This window comes from Leptonotus elevatus, chromosome 1 (assembly GCF_054856555.1).
Source record: "Leptonotus elevatus isolate MCC_2025b chromosome 1, RoL_Lele_1.0, whole genome shotgun sequence".
In the NCBI taxonomy this organism is placed as follows: domain Eukaryota; kingdom Metazoa; phylum Chordata; class Actinopteri; order Syngnathiformes; family Syngnathidae; genus Leptonotus; species Leptonotus elevatus.
In genome coordinates, this window is record NC_141239.1 from 50,074,881 (window position 1) to 50,097,993 (window position 23,113).

Consider the following 23,113-nt stretch of genomic DNA (forward strand, 5'->3'; position numbering starts at 1 on the left):
AACATGTCTATTTGGTTTAAAATATTTGATTAGTTACATTTTGATATTTGTTTTCATTTACTTATTTTAACAAAAGCTTAACTAAGACATTATTTAGCAAACCTGATTTGTCATATTCTCCTGTGATTTATAGACTGCTTGTACATAACTTGAAGTTGTTTATTTTTAAATAATATATATATATATATATATATATATATATAGGCTATTTTGTTGCAATGTCAATGGGAATGTTTTCTTCAGTTTGCATGTGGCTTTTTGGCCTGTTTTGGTACGAGAACTGGATTACTGAATTAATTGTTGGCAAAAAAATTATATTAACAAACATTTATTGAGTGTATGCTCCCCCTAGGAAATTACCTAATGTTTCCCGTATAAAAGTGCTCTGACGCCAACTCAAAAAGGGATGTAAAGCCGGCCGAGCAAAGAATCATCACCATAAACGTGCTCAAACACACCCTAGCATCCGCACTTCAACCAAGAAAGCCTTGGGGCGGCGTGGCTCACTGGTATGGTGGTCGTCTCCCAGTCTAGAGGTTGTAGGTTCGATAGCAAGATACTGAACCCCCAGTTGCTCCTGAAGCTGCGTCATCAATAAGTGAATGAGTAGTCGAATGTAAAGCGCTTTGAGAGCCTTGTAAGGGGAAAAGTGTTATATAAATGAAGTACCATTTACCTTGACAAAATGTGAAAAACCTGAGGGATCTCATCTGAATGTGATAAGCCAGGAGGGAACACGTTGACATTATGACATTCATGGTAGACCATTGGCTTAATCAAGAATACCGTGCTAACCCGTGTGAAAACTTAAGACCTGACAAAACTTGAATATGAAGCCAAAAATGGGCCAAGTTACACAGCACACTATATTTCGGGCAAAAGAGGCTGCCGTTGCAACTACAAATATAATGTAAACTCGGCATAACCGAAGGACCGTGAAATTATTATTCTGGGGCGTGAATAGTTCCAGTGAAAATAAATTCCATTTAAAGAGGAAGTCGATCCAAACATTTCCTTTACAATAACAGTATGTTGTATGCGTCCCCACTAGTCTAGCCACAGTCATTTGATTAAATAGTGTTTGGGGAATATGAATTAAGCAGCAAAAGATACCTGTTTTTGTCCATCTTAGAGGCGGCCATTTTGCCACTTGCTGTCGACTAAAAATGTCATCACAGTTGCTCATGGCTCAGATAACAAACAATCATGGCTCAGTACCTGATTGGTCAGTACATGAGCACTGAGTAATAACTGTGATGTATTTTCCGTCGACAGCAAGTGGCAAAATGGCCTGAGATGGGTAAAACGGATTTTGCTGCTTAATATATATTCCACAAACACAATATTAATCAGAATGCCGTGGCTAGACTAGTGGGGCTACGTAGAGAAAAAAAATTGGGTCTGTATTAGACCCTTTAAACAATGACCAAAATGTCATTGAATCTCCCTTGTTTTATGGCAGATAATGCAATCTGCATTCTTATTTTGAAATTGAAAGGATCCAGTCTACAGCGTCAGGACTAATTGTCTAAAGTCACTGGTCAAAGGAGTAGGCCCAATGGCCATGCCCACACAATGAGCCACCAACCATGCCACACTGTACAATAAAAGCATATGCAGTCTTCTGCGAGCCACGTTGCAGGAAGTGAACACTAAAATTATACCTATATAGGATCCTTAGGAAAACATATAGGGCTGAATTACAGCTGAAAACAGAAGCTGGAGAGCAAACCACCGGACTGGGTGACGCAGGAAGACAGTGGCAGCAGGGAAGTCAATTGGGAGTCTGAAACTTCAGAGCCGCTCAAGAAAAATGCAAGGACAGCAATCGGGAATTCCGTCCATTAGAAAAAAGCCCTCAGACATTCGAGAAACCACCTCAACCACCAGACTGATGATAGCAACTTTGATGTTGGCAAGACCACTCAAGTCATTTTGTCACTGTTTCTACAGTTTTCATATGACCTTAATAGCACAGGAAAAGCAACATATTTTTCCATTATACACAGAGTTCTCCTAGGTAAATCAAACTTTGTAGCACGCTGGTTAAAGGCTTATAGTGAGGTCATTTGAACATCTGCTCATCCCGCCAAGGCCGGACTGAAGCCAGTGACCAGCTGCGAGCAGGTTAGCAAGACGTTTATCTTCTTCATCCATACTCCTTCAGATTATTTTACTTTGCTCCACCACTTGAGCATTGTAGAGCATGAAGAAAAAAACAGGATTACCCGTAGACTTTATATGGCAAATGAGCATTAACGTTCAAGTTTACAATGCAAGAATGACAATAAACTAGAAGAAGTTGCTGAGTGAAATCTATGAAAAATGAAAACACAGACAGTCCGCCAGTATCTATGCCGCCACTGTGTGATTTACTGGCTGCGCATTTTTGCCTGCAGTGAGCAGTGGGGTGATGTTCTACTGTCCCAGACAGTAGCTAAGTTTACAAGAATTTGCCAAACTTTAGGCTAAAGAAAGACGCATACATAATGTGGCAGATCTTTTTTTTTCTATAACAATATTAATCATCATCAGAGCATTGTTTAGCAGGGTATCAAGAGTGTGATTCAAACGCAAAGTGGAATGAAAGCAAATCATAAAACAAAACAAAAAACGGCGTTGCATGGGAAAGCCTTGAGCGCGCTCCCTCATATATCCCTTGGTAATGGAACGTGCCATGAGTGATACATTAAGAGCCGATCCATTATAAAAATGTGTCTAGTTCAGTTACAGCATCAACATGTGACCAGTCTGGGCATGCAGCGCAAGAATAATACTGCAGAAACAGAAAATGAGAGGAGACAGTGGGAACATTTGATAAATATGCCTGAGAATGGTGCTTTCATTCAAATTTGTATGCAGTCAAAATGTGTTGTGATCAGTCAATAATGCAAAAAAAACCACCTAAATAAAAGTAACATTTCAAGTATTTACTTTTAAATTAGATGATTGCACATGCGTGTATGACAACAAAACATTGTCTGGAAATTTCCCATTTAGCTTGTGTGCACCTTGCCGTAATGAACACAGGGCATGTTTGATAAATAAGAGAGTCGTATCATGTCTCCAAAAATGTGTTTCACCGCCATAATATTGACACAACTCTTCGTTTGTTGTCAGTCAGTCTTCTTGTCTCTTAGTGAAATGGTGTTTGATACTTTTGAGTGTGGAGGTCTTCAAGTACTCCACAAACCGTAATTTCTTGAATATATTGAGCATTTACACAAAATGATGAAAATTAGTCACATTGCAAACATTCGCCAACAGTTTTAATACTTTTTCCTGTCACAAAGAAATTTTGAACATAACATTTTTTGCTGCCGACCATTAAAAATGTTGGCGAGCGTCTTTGCAAACCTGAACGAACCCTAGTGAAACTCAACATTCACTAACTTTTGGAAAAACTTGCAAACATTCACCACTCAGTCCTTTACTTGTACTAGAGATTTCGAAAAAGGTAGACTTTCATTACAATATGATATGTAATGAGTAATGACTAATGTTAAAAAAGTTTATATAATTAATAACGTGATTTTTGCTGCTCACTAAGTATCATGACAACCTCACAAGTGGATTTGTCCTGCAATGAGTCTGGGCAAAGAACAAGGAAACAGCCATAAATAATGTTCAATGTCTACCGTGTTATGTATAGAAGTGGATACCCCAGAGAGCAAGAAGTATTTTTCAAAGCAAGCCTTTTTCACCACATTGCCATTCTTTAAGACTCGGTCATCTTCGGAGACAATTGCCACATATCGGCTCTTTGTTTTTCTGAGGTCAAGGGCTTGACTCAAGAAAGGTTCAAGAGTTCCAGCCAAAACTGTTAGCAAGGTGCAATGAGTCTGAATAACAAGAAATCCCAAGGTTTTTTTTTTATTAATATGTGGATAATACTTTTACAACTTTTCTGCATTGGATACAGGCCAAATGGGGTGCATAATACATGTTTTTCTCAAGAAAATACAGTAGGCTATAGGAGTTTTCGCCTTTATGAAGTGCCTGTATATACCTATGTATCATTGTTTATGTCTGTAGTTGTTTAGCTATCAAGAAGTGGTCTTTGTAATGATTATGTTGTCATACTGCAAATGTTGTGCTATAAAAATCTAATACACGAGGATTTGGAAGTGGTGAGAGAGAAAAGCACGGGCATCCATGACATTGTACAAATTGGACTTTAATCTAAATCTCCTGGGAAAACATGCGCCTCTAAAACCGTCGTCATGCATGATGTCGTGCTTCTTTGGCTTTTTGTGTGTGATGCCGCCACAAGAGAGTACCAGTGGTGGTAATGGTAAACCTTTAATGGAGTTGATCATGAAGCGGAAAAGCGGTACAAGCACATCTGTCCTGGCTGCTCTGTACCACATGGAGAAGTAAAGAGCAGAACTTTACGGGGAAAGTAAGCAGCGTTTAGTCTTTATGTGAAGAAACTCAAGCAATAACCTCATTAAACTATTTTACAATAATAAAATCCTACTTATTGTGCGCATTTGCCTTTTTTTTGTTACAGACGAAAAACCTCTGACAGCAACAGAACAACCAGGCAGAAACGGAAAATGATGTGAAGACGCAAGAAAGAAATGCTACCAGTGTCACCAGGTCATTATGTCCAATAATGCGCGGACAATAAGTGTGCCATTATTGTCGTAACACAGCATACAACCAGTCTCATTGAGACATAGCTAAATTATTGAGTAATATTTATTTATATGCCGGCCCATTTAAATTTAGTACACGGCCATAGTCATGAATGCAACTGTGTACAGCATAAATACGCTAAATATGAAATAATCCCTCAAATTTAACGTATTGAGGCCCAACACTTAATGTCAGTCCCTGATACCCATTCAACAAATACAAATCTGAACTTGTATTCAGTATTTGGCCTGCGTATGACTCCCTTTTTCTTGCCTCTTCCTTATGTACTGGTTACTGAAATTCAGGAGGAGACGTTCTAAATCACTGATTGTTTTCATTTTACCGTACCCTTCTTTCACACAAAAACACACACTCCGGAAAAGCATCAAATAACCCTTTCGTATCTTGGCCCATCTGAAACCCCCTGTCGTCATAGCGACGGCGAGTACTGAAGCAAAACTGAGAGAAGGGTGTCTCTGTGCTGCCTGTGTTTCTCATTCCGGTCGCACTGCAGCTCCGACTAATGACTGGGCTTTAGGGAGGGGAAGAGGCAGCGAAACGCAGACAGGACAGGACGGGATGAGCACCAGCAAGAAATTCACAATGAGAGATAAGGCAATAAAAAATGAGCACGGGAGCCATTTCCCTCTTGTAGCAAATTAAACCTGAATAAACAGATAGTCAGTGCAAAGTTGTTGGGGTTTTTATTTTTTTTACTGGTGTCTGTTATGTATTCCATCTATACAACACAGCAAAAAATCACACTGGTACTAGAATTGTGCAGAGCAATACATTGCACTACATCAAACAAGTATATTTTGTCATGATGGGTTGTGGGGGAAAGAAAGTAAGACAAGGGAAGACTTGTTGAAGCCTATTCAAATCCGGCATCATCAAACACCCTCATGGACAAGGTAAACACTCACGGCAAATTTGTCAGGGCCCAAGTCAAAATAAAACGAGCATGTGTATGCTCTTGGTGGCAGTATGCAACTTTATTAGTCAGTCAATGACTAGTTTCCACATGCCACGGTTGCCCCCACCAAGGCATCAGGGCACGATCACCACACACAACGGAATTGCCAGTGCCGTTACCAACCTGCGGCTTAGCACAAATGGATTCGTCTGGGTGGCAACAGTAGTGTTGCGCAGGCAGACCCAGGCCTTTGGGCTGACGTTTGAGTTCCACCTGTGGAGAGAGGATGGGCTGAGCCCCCCCTCCCCCCAGTTGGGCACACAAAGAGCTCCACTGTGCGGGCAAATCAATGTGCTCCGCCAGACGCAAGCCAAACACCTGTGAAGGGAGAGGTCATGTGACGTCTGGGTGAGGGTAAAAGGCGAGCGTCGCCATGGTAACAATCAGATGGAGGGATGAAAAGTCAGCTGTACGTGTTTCTTTTCATCATATAAGCGGGCAGGAGAATCATAATCACGCACAAAAACATTGAAGCATGGGAAAAAGAAAAGGAGCACAGTGGGGAGGAAAAGTGGGCTCAAAGTGCCTCCAGTCTCTTGCTCTGTGGTTAACCATTACACTGGAGACGGTGAGGGGGGAGGAAATGGGCTGTGTGGGAACTGAGACACCCGTCTGGTTATGTTCCACCATTCCCATCCCTGTCAAATGTTTAACAGGAGGAAAAGGGAGAGTAGTGGGTCTTTTAGAAATATCAGACATTTACCGTGCGAGACTACACAAATCTCTTCAGGACCACAAGTTCAGGTTGAACCCCTTTTGAACCTCCCTTCCTGACCACCTGGTTCCTCCAGGCCAGTGAGCTGACCCAACACTCCAGACAGTCTGACACATCTTTGGATAGCACTACTCTCCAAGCTCCTCATACTCTCGCTACGTTTCCTCTGCTTTTTTTTCCCCCTGTCTGTCTGACGACCATGTTTTGACTCCAATCCTTGGACCATGCACCTTCATGCCTAGCATTGTTCACCTATAAACAAAATGCTTCCCTTTCCCTTTCACACTCCTCCCAAGCCACTGCAAGGCTTTACAACAACTAAAATGAGGTCGAGTGATGGTTGTGTGAGTGAACCTGTTCTTTATCTGCAGTCTCCAAACCAAAATCAATTTCCTATGGCAGTATGTTGAGTAATGTTCGGTCTTGAAAGCTGCCTATGTAAACCTTCAACAGCTGGGACTGCAGTGGAAGTGGGGCTGACTCACACTGAACCCACTAAAACGTAAACTGTAATACTTGGAAAAGCATCTGTCAAACCACCTGTCAAGAGCTCTCAAACCTAAATTTAATTGAATACCACAAGCTACAGCGCATTATCTACGTTTTCATTAGAGTGGAAAAAAATGAAGACAAGTTTTTTTTATCATGATTTTCAGAGTGTTGAGGTGAAAAAACAAACAAACATCTTTACCAGATAAAAAACGCACAAAGCACCTCTCGCTGTTCAAATTCAACAAGGAAATGGTGAGTAATTCTGTGAAAACAATTAATTGCAGCGTCCATTCGTCCATTAGGTTTGTTTGTCTGTGATGTCATTTTTACTTGACAGAGAAGTGGCAAAATGGCTGCCTTCGGATATTGATAAAAACTGCTGGATTTTGCTGCTTAACTCATATTCCACTAACGCAATATTAAGCAGGATGCCATATTTAGACTAGTGGGGCTGCATACAACACATTGACATATTTAACACAAGCAAAGTATTTGAGAGCCGAAATTTTTTAGAAGCACCAACTTCATTAAAATCTCTGGTGTTAATTTTTTTTTCTTCCACCTTTAAGTGTCAAACATATCGTGCAAGTGACTCATTATGGCAACCCTTGACAGGGAAAAAGCCGAAAGTCACGTCTTCTTCTGTACATATAATGAAATCAAATATGTTGCTTAATACTTACTCACTCTGTGGTTTTATTAGTAAATAAAGAAGGCAGGAATTGGCAAACGTGTTGATTTCTTGCGAATTTGCGCTCTCACAAGAGTGAAAACACTTAAAAACGATGTTGCGTTGCTTGGCAACCTAGCATCATCTCCTAAGCGTTCAGTCATGAGTGTGGTATTCTGATTAAATTGCTTTTATTGGATTTATTAAAAAGTGAATGCAAAAACACATGCGACTTCAAATTAGCCTGTAGATGAAACACACAAGTCACTGGCGCCGATCAGTTCAGCTTCTGGAGCTATGAGGCTAAGCTAAGTTTTTACTGTAAATTTATTTCACAATTAAAGTATGACATATTTTTTCGAAATGTCTCAGAAAAACGCCACAATTTGGGAGCTTGCAAGAATTCTCTGGATTCATTCAACGTACGCATAAGAAATGTACCGAGGCACGGACAGGAAAATATGCACAAAACACATACACAACAGTGGCTGAAAAAATACCGTCCCACCCCTAAGGTAGAAAGGCCAAAAATACAACAAGCACTGTATGCTAATGTTAGCTACTACGATATCAAACTCCACACTGTCCACTGTGCTTTTGTGGTTTATTTTCTCGCTGCCCTCAGTCTCCTCTTCGCCTCCGTTCTCCTCCATTGTTGCTGTTCGTTTGACTGACATGTTTTGAAGTTAAAAGCAGACTTCCTCCAAAACAACGTGAGTGGAACAGAGGTGAGCAAAGCTGCTTTTGCAGTAGAGAAATGTAAATGGCAGAAAATGTATTTCACTCAAACAAAATCAAATACATCTAAAAAAGAAAAAAAGAAAAAAAAAAGCTAGACTTTGTTTGGGAATTTGTTTACATTTGAAACATTTTATGACAGATTTCACTGATGTGGAACAAGAGGGCCTTGCTCAAGTTCTCTGTCCTAGTTAATTTCTGTGTTAGGGGTTGAAGTCATTTTGATGTGGAATTCCAGCAAAAGTTCCCACAATGTTGAAAGCATAGACTTAGTCCAAAATGTCAGACGAAGAATTAAAATGGAGTGGAACTTAAGTTTGTATTCAATGTAACAGATTCATTTAATTTCTACATGAAGTGTATGCATGACAATATCATGACTGACCGGCCTAAAAAGAGCGGTGGTGCAGTCGAGTCCAAGTGCCACTGAGGTTAGCAAACCGTCCGTTCACTAAGTGCACTCACTGCTGTCCATGATAAAAGCGGGTTGCTTTTTAAAGATCTGCCTACACCACTTACGCTATTCTGTCTGCATTTAAAGGGCTGAGCATAAGGACACAGGGTAGAATTTCAGGAACTTTGTCCAGCTTTTCACTGGACTGCGGGAATGTGGTTGTGGCAAACTGGGAAATAACCTAGCTTTCCTCACAGATCCTCTTTATGTAAATGTGCAAATCTGATAAGATCTGCTTTGGTCGCAGCGTATATAAAGTATATACAAGAGTCATCATGGAACTTTAAAGTGCCAGGAAACTTTTCTAGCGCTTCTAAAATCAGCTATTTCCAAGATGTAGGTAGGAAAGTGTAACACACTCTTCCAATGCATCATTTTGTTCAAAGAGGAAAACAGGGAGAATCATTTTTAAATGAAAGGAAACTATCTTGAGTTTCAAACAATTACTTAGGTATTCAAAGCCGCGCTCCCGCTTTATCTCACACGTTCCGAGACTGATGTAAGGGAACACCAGTATGAAAAGGAAAAAACGAATCTGTCGAAAAACCAGGAGTGAATAGGAAAGCAGAAGAGATTTGGTGATGTGTATCGAATTTGCCAATGCAACAACAGGCTCTTTTTCATTTTTTTTAAACCACACACTTAGGTAAAGGACAACTGCTGCACAAAATCACAGTGACTAGTCGCGCAGAAAAGACACAATATATCCTCAGATTGCTTCTCATCAGGACAAAGGGCAAAAGGTCATGACTCAGAGAAGCCATAAATCATCATTCATTACACTCTGCACCTGCTCGAGTGTTGCAAGATCTCTGCAAGCACATCCAGTCACGTGCTCGCACATCAGACAGAAGTTAATTCATTACATGCCCATTGTCTAGTCGTGGCGCCGAGTTGCTAATACTTGTTTTTGTTTTTTTTAATCAGGTTTCAAATGAAATGCTTAAATAACTTAATGTTATGGGTTCACAATTAAATGGCCATTGCTGATACTTGGAGTTGTTTTGATGGTTTGTGGGCCTCACTTCCTGTCATGCAGAAGTTCTGTGGAGAGTCCCTCAAAAACAGGGGAGGGGGGGAGGACCGCGTCTGTGAATCGAGTAAAAGATGCTGCGGTTCGTGTGGAGGGGAAACAACTGACGAGAGAAAGCTTAATCCCATGTCGTGATTTTGTTTCAGTTCACCCATCATTCAGAATATACAGAGGGTTTACAACAGAGGTATTTTCCAAGCGCGGCGGCAAAACACAAATGTGTAAGTCAAAGTCTACCGCCCCACCTTACCTCAGTAGTAAAGTCTAAAATTCAGTAAACTAAGGCTGTCTTGATCACAATTTTTTTTGTCTTGAGTCCGAGCTATCTGAGTATCTGCTGATACCTTGTCCTTATCTGATACCTCAAAGCAATGTGTTGAGGTATAAAGAGAAATTGTTTAAATTTCCTTAGAATAAACTAATAAATAAATACCGTTTTACAAAATCTAGTGCTGCAGTGGTTCAAAGCAAGTTAAACAAATACAATCTTTTTATAGCATATCAGTGATGAAGCACAACATATCAATGCAAATGAATTACGTCTAAATATCCTGTCTTAAAAACAAAAACATAAAATACCAGATCAACTCAGTGAAATAACAAAATAAAGTTATTCTTGAATTGCACATTGTAGAAGTAAATCACTTAACTCTACTTCTAAGAGATAGCGTCACATCAAGTCACAAATAAAAGCCCATTTCAGAGTAGTGCAGAATATAGACCAAATAGTCTAATATTGAATTTAACAAGAGAAACCTGAGACACATTACAAGTTGCTGTTGCACTGCCATCGCTTTCCAAATTAAAGTACTTCCTAACAGCAGACATTATGCCTGTCCCGAGATGTTGAGTAGTTACAACAGGCCCACTCCAACTAATGTGACCACAATTTTTGCCATCTGCTGTAAATGATGTTACGTTGACTTGAACTGCTTCCTGTCTATGTAATCTGGATTGGGGAATCCAGGTCCAGAAAGTAAAAAGCCTGCCACAGATTCGCTTTAGCCACAGGTGCTTCTAACTCAACTGGCAGGTAAACAAACTCGCCCCCACCTGTTGAGCACAAGCACCTTTGGTTAAAGCCAAATTATTTCAGGGTTTTAACTGTCTGGACATGGATTCCCTGCATGTAACAATGAACATTGATATTGTTTGAAATCGCTTGGTTAATGGGCTGTAGTTGCCTTACTGAGTGTCATCGGGAAGAAGCTAGCGAGAGCAAAAATATGCTGTGGAAGGTAAGCGATGGTCGACCCATTGGGTCCGAACACTACCTACAAGCACCACCTCAGGCTAACTACGGCCTTTGAGTTCTTCTCTTTCGGGCATCTGAAGCAGAAAGATGGCGGCGAAACATGTCAGCTTCCTGTAAGGTGATTGATAGACCTACGGTTATATATATAAAAAAATAATAATAAATGAATGTTGATGTGATAAAAAAAAAATGTTTTCGCATATTATTGAAATTACGCCTTTTTTTTTTAAAATAAATTAATTATTAGTTCACCACTAGAAGGTGCTAAATAATACATACGATTCATTTAACACAATGATAAAAATTTTGAACAATTTTCCATCTGATGCAGCTGACAGTTAGCCCATGAGTCAAACTGCCACAGGATAGCGCCATTTACTGCCAAGAAAGTATCAGTGCTTGGTATTGTTAGCCTCTACGAGTACCTGATAACTTCAAAAAAGGTCGATATCGGTACTCGCTCATCCCTAATTTAAACTCAAACTCACTCCGCTCTGACAAACCTCCAATTTTTTCAGATGAATATTCCCCACATAGTAAATACTACAAAGGTTTCACTTTATTGAAAAGCAATTTTGTCAACATATTTTTTCATTATTATTTAAAGTTATGCCTACAGCTTCTAGCATTAGCGGGAAGCTGTTACATTTCCATATGACATTCCTTTCGGTAAATATGTCTTTCTAAACCAACCCGTTTTCAAAGTGGTGCGCAAGTGAAACGAGTCTAACAATGGTGGCGTTTGAGTAGTTCAACAGGAACCAGTTTGACGACATGAGGAAATTCACCACACGCGCGCGCGCACACACACACGCACACACACACACATGCGCAAGAGGAATAGAGACTGGCAACATTTTTAGTGTGAGAACATTTCACCCATCTCACGTCACCTTTTCCCTCTGTGATTCAGTCCTGTGCAATTGCATAACCGAGGAGTCCACCCCAACTATTTTCAGCTCCAAAATAGTGGGAAAGCATGTCACATTGGCAAATTTGAGAGGCATTCTTGTTGGCCCTGCAGACTACATCAATCGCTCTTTCCACTCTGCGCGCGACTATGTGCCTAACAGGGAGTCAGCCAGGCGAGTAAAGTCTTCCACAGTGCCGTCAGCGCTGCCGCTATAGTGAGAAGTAGTGTTTTTCCGATATTGATACTGGTATCGGCAGAGGCCCCGATGCATTAAACCAGTGGTATCGGTATCGGTGAGTAACATGCCGATACCATTCATTCTGACACTAAAATAGGACTTTGGATGCAGCATCTTGTGTCTTGCTAATGCACGACATTCACTGATGTGTGACATGTTCACTGCATGCCGAGCTAAGATATCCTATTAACCCTTGAATGCTCTGAACCAATGGCAGGACAGCTTTTTGCATGTTGAGAAAAAAAAATTTTTTAGGTATCGGTATGTTATCGGCATCGGCCGATACTGCAAAGCTGGGTATTGGAATCGTATCGGGGGCCAAAAAACAGTATCGGAACAACACTAGTGAGAAGTCAAAACAGCGAGCAGAAGCGAGCGGGGCTTCTGCAAGCTTGCACTGCTACTGGCCGGGGCCCAAGCCGAGTGGCTGCATGGCTCTCCTCTCCTCGACTTTTGGCTCCGCTGACCCCGCTGATGTCATGGAGCCAGGGCGGATTGCACAGAAGCTGAGGAGCACGCCACTGCCCTGTCTGGAGCCAGTGCTGGGAAGTTTAGGTTTCGAATAATAATTTCACAACTTCATCGAGAAACTTAAGTTACATCATTCAATTTTTTCCCCCTTTCCTACTGCCGACACTGCCAGCGAATGTGTTAGACTTTAAGAATCAGGACAGTTATGTCATAATCGTAGATGAAAGCTTGAGAAATGCTTCAAATGGAAAAAGGGGACGGAACACCAGGACGACTTTTTCCTTTGCACCTTCCTGTCATTGTGCGACATGAGATGGGGTTCATCACCAGCAGTCAACGTCAATTAAGAGTTTGATGCCCCACTGCAATACACTGGTGGCGCTACAGCATGCAGGTCAGCCATGCGTGAAGTAGTGGATTGCACACAGCTCCAAGACATGACATCATGCATGTAATCTAACCCTAACCCTGCAATACAATTGATGACGATATGGAACAAAAGGCATAGTCATTTAAATGTACAGGCTGTCGTATGCATTTGTGCTATAAGGCTTCACATAACCAAGTAATATCATCACGTTTACCTCTACAGCCTGCTTGTATGCGCTGATGATACCTATGCGAGTGTAAATTGTGAATTCATGTGCACACTTATCACCTCAAATAGCAGGTGTTGGTGTAGCCTTCATGTGTTATGCATTGCATATATTAAAATAAGTATACTACACTTGCTCCTATATGAGCACACAACAGGGGCCCAGTGTGAATGCAGCACTCGGACGCCATGTACACACATAGCAGGGTATTTTTTTTAAACGGATATTTCCCTCCTCTGTGTCTAAAAAACAAATAGTGTCCACACCACCTCGTTTGTAGAAAAGAAAACATCCGCAGCTAACAACATTAATGCACTTTTAAGTGCATGCATAACAATTCCAGACCTTAAGGTGGCAACAGTTCCCCAAATCCTATCCAATCAGAGTATGCCTCTTCCACAAATGGGGTAGATGCCACGGACTTCCGACTTCCGGGTTTTACACGTCAGCGCCGTTTTCGGCCAGCAGTTCCAACACTCACACCCCCACCCCTGCGCCCCCCAACCGCGCGCTCCCGCTCATCGGCGGGAGGGCGTCTCGGCTATCTGAAATGCTTCGAACACTGAGACAGACACTACACACTCGCAGCCTCGCACCCGTTGACGGGAACGCGCAACCGAGGGGCACACAGGCGGAAACGCAAGTACTGGGACGCGGCCCACACGTCAAAAACCGGAAACAAAGTTGATGGGTGAAAACCCGTAAGTCGGAAGTCCCGCCTCCTCCGTGGCATATAGTCCATTGGGCCTACAATGAGATGCATGCCAAGCCTCTAGGCGGCAGTAGTTAGCCAAATACTGCTCATCTCTTGACGTCACTTCACCATACGTCACACAAGCACGGATTGTCAGCCGCTGATCTGTTTATATGCGGATAAGTGCTGTCAGCGCACATAAGACTTTTTTTTTAATCAATTAAATTTTTTTTTTTACTTAAAACAGTCAATAAGTACATCATAAACGGAGCATAGAGGAAAACAAATAGGATAAATACAAAATCTTAAAAAGCTTCACTTCTTTTTTTAGCAACTTTTTTTTCCCACTCACTCACCACACACACACACATACAAACATGTTTTTTCCCCCTTCTTTTTTTTTTACAACTTGAGGTATGTGATTGAGTGACGTGTGCAAATCTTCACTTTGGCCGGAGTTTTTAGAAACATTAGTTTGTAATGAAAAAAATCCTCGCGGACGTGTGGACAGGGCAAGCCACAGAAAAAATAAATAAATAAATAAATAACGCCTACGTGTATACATGGCCTGAATTCAGAATATCCGCTATAAAGGCTGTGTGAGGCGAGAGCGTACATTTAATTTCAAAATCAGAACGAGCTATTCCAATGGCAGAAGTTGATATTTGCCATACTGAAATTGGGAAGGTTGACACTTCAAAACACTTCTATTTTAGATTTTTGGTACTAAATCGTTCTCATCAGAGGTGTGCAAGAGGACCAGGATGTGTATTTATCTGTAAAATGCTGTTGAGAGCAGAAAAAATATGCGTGTGTCACCAATAACTTTCTGTCACTTAATTTCCCCGAGAAGCAACGCACGTTGAATAAAACAGCGTCAAGTCAGTCCTCATATTAATAAAGAGTGGCAAGGAAGGAGCTGCGGTGCTTATTTGTGATTCTTGCACATCTGGAGCAAAAAACGACCTGGGCTTGTAACGTTTGCATGTGCGCGCAGGAATCCGCTGGTGTATTTGTTCAACTTGAGCGGCGATATGCCATTTGAAAGGTGATCTGGTGTGAATATAAACAAGTCTCTTCTGATCCCGTCTCCTTTGGCGACTGAAGGGGCCCAAACGTCGGGGCCAGACACAGACAGACGTCTCCAGTCAGCTGTTGGCGTTTTTGCGGCTTCCGCGCCAGCAACACGCACACACTTTCCAGTAAGTAACAGTGGAGACGTTACAAATTGAAACACTTCCCACCTATATTGCCAACTAGTCACAGTTGCTGAAACAACCTTGCTAGACTAATGAGGACACTGCGAAGAGACAATAAGCATCAGAGGACATCATGTTAGACAGCAAACTAGATGAAATTCATCTGGTTGCAGCCCAGAAGCGATAAAATCAGTCAGTCAGCCGTGAAATTGAGATATAACAACCGTACTCTTCTTTGACTCAGTACACCATTATTTATTTACATTCTTCGTAGGCCGTATGTAATTAAATGAGTTTCTTAGCACTCTGGGTCGACATAAATCTTTAAAAAATTGGCACATTGGAGGGCAATTGCAGTTTGAATGCAGGGGCAGTCCTCATTCGAGTGGGCGGAAAAAAAAATCAAATGTGCCGTGTACAGTCATAAATAGCCATAAATAGCAAAAGCATGAGTAAATTGACATGCACTTAAAAATCTTGCCTACGTTGCTTCAAACTCATTTTACAAAATTACCTTTAACCTAAATTGCTTACTAGTTATTGAATTATTTAAATTTAAAAAATAATGCACCAGAAGTGCGAAGATGCTGGCTTGTACCGTATGCCGCCCTCTTTATCCCATAAAAAATTGTAGGGCTGGAACTAACAGCCATTTTAATCATCGATTAATCTATCATTATTTATAATAAGCATTTTTAAACCCCATCCCATGATTAAAAAATAGGGCATGATTTCAAATTGAAAGTGCAGAAAATGCATAAATGATGGTCTATTAGGACAGTGATTCTCAAAGTGTGGTACAAGTACCACTTATGATACTTGTTACATGAAAGCCCTAGCACAGTTCAGTTGTATTTAACTTTTTAGTAGATTTTACCCATTTTGGTGTCGTGTTAATGTTCAAACTTTGTTTTTATGCGTTATTTTTGTATAGACAAGGTTTAGTATAGTTACAGTGTTATTGTTTCTATTCGCGGATTAAAATTGTGCCACTTTTGGTATTACATTATTGTAACTTGGCGACACTCTTAGCAACAAAGGCAGGCAGGCAGTTTTATACGTATACAATATAATGGCTATATTAGGAGCATATTGACAATGAGACAGTCAAATGAAGATGACATGAACTTTCTTTATTCACGGACTGATTTCAAAACGAATGTGTGGGCTGCTGCCTGCGCAACGAACCCACGGCCCGAAATAAATAGCGCCCTCTGGCAGCCCACCGGGAATTGTCCTGCCGTTCCAGATGGCCAAGGCCAGGCCTGGTCTTTGGGTACTGAGCAGCCTGCTGAGTAATATGACTGGAAGGCTTGACTTTATTATGACAAGGAAACCTCAGGAGGGATCGGGGTTGTTGGTGTTGTGAGGACCTACTGCTCTGCTGCCCACCTGCGAGGGGTGACGTTTGGATAAGCATTAGGGTCCGGGGTGCATTTCCTCTCTGACGGCTTGCCCACATCTGGCCTCCTCTGGGCTCCTGCCGGCCGCATTTGAGGAAAAAGCAAATGCAGGAGGTTTTTATCCTCACTGAGCAGCAGCTGAACCAACAGGAAAACAAGGCCTGGCCAGTCAATTAATTGAGGGAACAAAGTTAAAAGTTATGGGAGTCTCAGCAGGAAGAAGGAAAATGTTTACAAATGGCGTGCAATAAGCGCTCATTAGAGTCCCGTTTTATTATTCCGTCTTTTTCATCCCTGCGCACGATGTACTTGTTAAAGCCAAATGTGGAAATGTTTGCAGGCTGATGCCAGCTCGGTGCAGTCATTGCACATGTACCCTGTCTGAACAACCAAATGATCAACTTCCATGCAGCTGCGACCGAGAGCACAAGAACGTACCAAGCACCGAGCGAAGCCCCGCATAAAACCAACGTGGACATTCTTGCAGCAGTTTGGACCTCTCTGACGCGGGTGGGTGGGAAAAGCGCTTTGGACGCGGTCGGAGGAGGGGAGCAGCCTCGAATCGGAAAGAACAGGAGTGACTCAGGGAGGAAGAGGTGGGAATGCGAGTGGTGAGTACGAGGGAAGCCCACTGAGATTCGAGCCCTGCGCGCTCATCCACACCACACCAAAGAATTCCGATGAGCAAAACATATGCCTACAAGTCTCGTGGTGATTCCCAGCTAACAGGCAAATACTCAATTAGAGGACAAATAAATCCTCCAAGATAGAGATATGCAATTACAAAACATTTGGCCCATTACGCATGTCATCAATAAATCGAATCTCTCTATATGAGCCACTGTATGAGTTCTTTGAGGAAGTCGGTGAATATATATATATATTTTTTAATGGATGAAAGATTCAATGCACTCGCATCGTTTAAATCAAAACCAATTTTCCGATTCAAATCTGTTTGTGTTACACCTTCCACTGTCTACAGTTGAGTTGGAGCCCGGTCGCCAATTACTGTACATAACACACAGTAACACACAACAAGTAACAAGCACATACAGTGGGTAGGAAAGGTCTACACACACCCTGTTCAAATGCCAGGTTTTTCTGATTTAGAAAAATAAGATCAAGAAACCATTTCAAAATGTATTTCAAATTTCCTCCATTAATTAAAGTGATTAACCCCAAATAATTTTAAGGTGTTATAGTTGATTTTTTGTGCTGAAACCTGAAAGATTTGTTCTACATGAATCCTTCCTGATGAGCAGTGTTTTTACCCATTCAGTGTTGTGTTGTGTTCACGCCAAAAAGTTCTATCTTGACCGTCTATCAGACCGTAACAAATTTTCAAATTTGGGAAAAAGCTCAAACTAACAAACAATGAACGTCTTGTTATTGCTTGACAATATTCAATGGGTTGCACAAGGACACATACATGTGCACTTCTTGCGCATTTTTTTCTAAATCATTCTGTGTTTTTCCTGGCTCAAATTGAGGCAGAGGTGGTACCATCCTGACTATGGGCGACTACCGATACCAGGTATCGTATCAATATGCCAATACCAGTCTTATTTTAAGGTATCGTACTTGCGGCGGTGAAGACACCATTAAACCATTACCAATGCTGCATCGGCAATTAAATTAAATATCATTGCTGCCGAACTTCACACAGCTGGAGCTCTGTATTGAGCGATATCAGTCTGTCAGGCTGGAGGGGGCCGCCTCTGAATTTTGTACATAGGAAAAACCCTGTCATCTGTAAACCATTAATCCTTCACAAATACTGTTAATTACTGGCCAAAATCCCTGGCACAACTGTAAAAGTAGCCAATGGTTCATAAAGAGTGATCATTTGACTCAGTGGACCATACAAGTTTTTTATATCCATTACATTCAGCAGGTGTGTGTTCAAGGGGCAATTGTCACCCCAAGTGTAGTCTTAGCAGCTTGCCTGACATATTTCCCCACTTCAATAGCTGACAAACACCTGACACATCTGGCTGAATGGACATGTGGGGGATGCTTGTCAACAAGGAGGGACACCTCCAGCGCAAACAGCTCCGGGACTGATTGGATGTAGCGAGACATCCTTCACAAGCGAGCTGGAAACAAATGCAGGTTTCGTGTGAGTCATCAACATGCAGCTACAATACCCCAGTGACACTTTTCGGGTCCGTGACTGCATGTGAAGCATCGCAGAAGTGTGATCCAGCTTGTATATACACAGCTGCGCAGCGCTAAACAAAGACACACATAATGACAGTGTGCAGTGAAGGTTTGGGTTTTAGCACCTGTGTCCTTCCTATTGCGCTTTCTTACCTGCGCTGTATTTCAACACAGAGGCAACCTTTGGCATGAAGACGGCACGTGAAAGACTCATCAAGGGATAAAAGACTGATTTGAAGAGGGGGTGAGTTACTATTGTTGCCCAGGGTGATGGGGTGCGCACTGTGCAGTGTCGCTCAGCGTTACGAGGAGGAAGAGGATGAGAGCCGGTCTATAAAGTCCAGCTCAATCCATTTTCCACAGCGGGTTCACATTCCTGGCATTCCAGGAGAGCACTGCAGTCTCCAACCGCGGTGACAAACTAATTCACAGTCTAATGCACTCCTTGGATTTGTAAAATGGCTCTCGCGTGCTAAAATATTGTGCTCAAGTGCTTGAAAGCGACATCGCCATACAAAAGGAGAAAAGTTCTAAACCATGGATTACTTTTGTGTGCAGAACCAGAAATATGTCAAACACAATCATATAACCGAGTTACCAAAACGGCCCATATTGACATAGAGAGGTCTGCCTGGTTGCAACTCACACTGATGATGTGACAGGTGAGACACAATCGACAGCGTGTGTGCTGACGGCAAATAGCGCACTGCATTTTGCTTCAAGCCAAGATCAATTAACATTCAATTCCACATATCAGCAAATTCTTATCAAGAGTGCCAACTAATTTTCACAGCTGCGTATACTCCATGTATATGCCATTTACACATTTGGTTCCAGATTTACAAGAGGCCTCATTCCGACGTGACAATATGACTCCCTCCAGTTTGTTTTTTTAACTCTGCCAGGGCGCACATCCGAATTGTGCCACTTCAACCATGCAGTGTAAACTCAGCCTTTAAAACAATAAACGTAATATAGCAAAGTAAGTTTGAGGGTTTTTTTGATGGAGAGAGCTCCACCCCGGAATAGATTATTTTCATATTAACTTCCTTACTGGGAGGTTTTACTGTATCAACACAACAAGGCGTTGAGTCCAAACTACATATCATGTGACAAATACTTGAGTTACCTCTCTCAATATGCATGTGAGATTTATGACAACCATAAACATTTGTGAAAGCTTGCAGTTAACTTGGCAATCAAACGCGTGCAGGTCATTAATCCATCTCATTAAGATCAGCCCTTGTTGTCTCCACTTACGCCTATCAGAAAACACCATCGCTTAAATATTTCACTTGGCACTCGCACACATATACACACAATTCCCTGGGAATGTGAAGCAGGTCAGATCCTGGAAGTAGATAAAAAATAAAAAAAAAGGGCAAGCCGTCAGCCCCTTTTCACAGTCAAAACACCGAGTTCTCATGTAAACTCGGTGCTGTTTTTGTTGAACAGGCACAAACCAAACAGCTTAGGAAAAGTGTGTAGGAGGAAGCACAACGACATCATCACCAGGCTAAAAAGTCTCAACATTTTGATATTTGGCAATCAAGAGTGTGAGTGGAAGTTCATGGTGTCGTGTACAAAAGAGGAAAAGAATTGTGCGCCATAAAGCAGTTATTAGAGAAAAATGCACAGACACCACTCGTGTGACCTGTGAAAGAGCCCACTGTCATTTTAATGTAATCTAAACTAGTTAGTCTCAACTGGTGGGTAACAGACAGGTATTACAAAATTACGGGGGGGTCCTCGGTTTACAATGCCATTTGCTTAGTCACGTAGGCATGGGCCGATTACCAGTTTACTGGTGTTTTAAGTCAAGGTTTCAATAACGCTAATACTAGCTATAACCGATAAGTGTGAAGGGACTTCTAAGCAAGGCAAAATATGATTGACTGCTTAAAGAGTCGAGTAAACAAGCTACAATTTTGAAGAGACACTGAGCAAACACAGATGTTATTTTTGCTCTGTTGATTAATTAATTAATGGACATTGTACCTTTTTTTTATTGTGCCAACATGTTAGTAACCCAACGTCAACATGAGTAGCCTATGGGTCTGTTCTAAAAAAAAAAAATAGCTCACCGGTGATGGGACACTGTGGGTTACTAAGAATAATTAAAACAGAAGAATGTTGACATTTATTTAAGCTTAACATGAACTCTTTGGTACCAAATTTGTTGCAAAATAAAATACATTGTGTTCAATGTGGGGGCGCTGTTTGGTATGCCCTTGGACTGTACAAGTTTCCACCTGAGGAATACCGGTAATTGCAAAGCAAACAAATACAATGCAACTCAGCCTCTGACTAGTGGACAGCAGAGCTAGCGATATGCTTTTGGTTTTACATCACATTCTTTGTAATATCAGTGCAGACTGAAAAACTAACGTGATACAAACACAACTTCCAATAGAAAAACAATTAAACAGCCGCTCCATGTAACAAATGTCTTTGGTGCTTTTTACAGCACAATAATTCAGTCTAATCGACTAGTTACAAAAAATAAACAACGATTGATGTTATGTTGCACTTTCCTCGAAAGACGAGATCAGTGCCAAGACTAGTGAAAAAATTTGCTCACTTTCATCCTCAGTTTCTAGCGAATGACAAGACACATGCTCAGGTAATGACCAATCACGGCTCACCTGTTTTCAAAATTTGGTCATATGATGTATCCAACTGTGATTGGCCGGTACCTTTATGTCGACAGTCGGCACTCTACAGCAAGTGGCAAAATTTGTTTTTGTAAGGTATTAATTGTTCATGAAAAATAATGACGTTATCATGTTATAATTATAGACCAAATATTATCTTCTTACTATTGAAAATGTCTCAATGAGTCAAGTATCCCTTTAATTCATATTCCACAAACACAATATTACTTTGAATGCCATGTGGGGTTGCTTATAAAATATTGGAAAACATTATTTTTTTTTAACTTCATCCCTTTTCTGTGTTCTGAAATTTACTTTTAACATGTAAGAAATTAAAAACAGAGTAGTTTTGTTTTAAACATTTCCAAAGCTATTTTCCTTTATTATTACTAATCATAACTACTTCCACATAAACAGGTTGCGACTTTGCAATGCTAGGAAAATGCGAGTTCCAGTGTGACAAAAGTATTTTTAAATGTCATGTAAACCTATCAAGACTTGATTATTGCAGACCCGGCGGCGGGCGGGCTAACTAGCGAGCTAACGCCGGCTCGTTAACTTTAAATGAGCTCGTCTGACAGCACGACTGTGATGATAGTCGGCTGGCCTGTCTGCACAAGAGAATGTGTCAAGTGGAGGTGTTAATTCAAAATTATATTGTCACATATGCACGGTTCACCAGATAACGACTGACTTAATAGTGACAACACAATAATAGCTTTACTCCGCGGGGACCAGACTTACGGCTGGTTAAGAGGCGACAATCACAATTTCCATGAACAATTATCAGCACTTTTAGCACAATGTAGCGACAAGCAAAGCGAGACCGCGAATGTCAGTGGAGTGCGAAAAATTGTGTGCTTTAAAATTTATTTTAGCTATGAAAAGGGCAGTTGTAGGAATGAAGGAAAAGTGAAGCGGCGACGAGCCAACTCCGTGGCCCATGGGAACTGTTCCACCTATCCAGGAAATACACTGAGCCCTCCTAGCCAGTGTGCGACGGAATAGAAGCATTACTTTGGGGGGGCTTAAAACAACATCGCTAGCTACCTGTTAATCGCAGCTTCACGGGTCCATTCCGCCGAACTCCTTGGTTAGACATCACCTCTTTGTTCCAGCCTTCGCGGCGCATACAAAAGGAGTCGTTAGGTGGGGGGGAAAGAACAAGATTTATCAGTCTCTCCGCCAGTTTTACACAATAATGGAGTCAAGGCATTGTGGCCCGGATGTGGACAAGACTGCCATTTCACACACAAAAAAAAGGAAAATAAAAATAAATCAATTTAAAAATTCGTGAATGGAGCGCTGTTTGGTTTAAAGAGACGAGTTCTCCTTAAGGCGGTGTAACATCCTGGGAGCCGTCCTCTCCTCTCCTCTCCTCTCCTCAAGCAGGGAGTTGAAGTGCGGAGTCCTCCAGCGTGTAGCCCTCTTGAGGAGGCTGCCCCTGCCTCTGCCTTAGCCTGGGCTGCGGGGTGACCAGTGACGACAACACTCCAAGCATTCCCCCTCACATGTGGCACAGCACCTCCAACCTTCTCGCGCGCCACACACGCACGAACGCCCCTTCAGCGTGTCCTCAAGATTGGCGATTCCCGGTTTACTGTCTCTTTAAGAGCTCACGCAACCGCCACGCCCCCTTTTTGTTTATCAAACTAATGTGTGTTTCCATTTTATCTATCGTCTTTACAAATAGACATTTACACGAATAAATGGCAAGTTGAAAACCCCTTATCAAACGCATTTAGTCATTGCTTGAAATAGTTTAGCAGCTTTGGACCATTATCATTTAACTTGTGAGGATTATTTTGATT

The 23,113-nt window shown here is 41.6% G+C and overlaps 1 protein-coding gene across 1 annotated transcript in view; it reads right to left on the minus strand.

Moving 5' to 3' along the window:
- smurf2 (SMAD specific E3 ubiquitin protein ligase 2) overlaps positions 1-22,883 on the minus strand; it is a 52,986-nt gene extending 30,103 nt beyond the window's left edge. Inside the window, exon 1 of the mRNA XM_086067376.1 lies at positions 22,353-22,883. Within this exon, the coding sequence (XP_085923502.1) occupies positions 22,353-22,434 (82 nt within the window). The 5' untranslated portion in view covers positions 22,435-22,883. The remainder of the gene's footprint in view (positions 1-22,352) is intronic.
- Between the last annotated feature and the right edge of the window lie 230 nt (positions 22,884-23,113).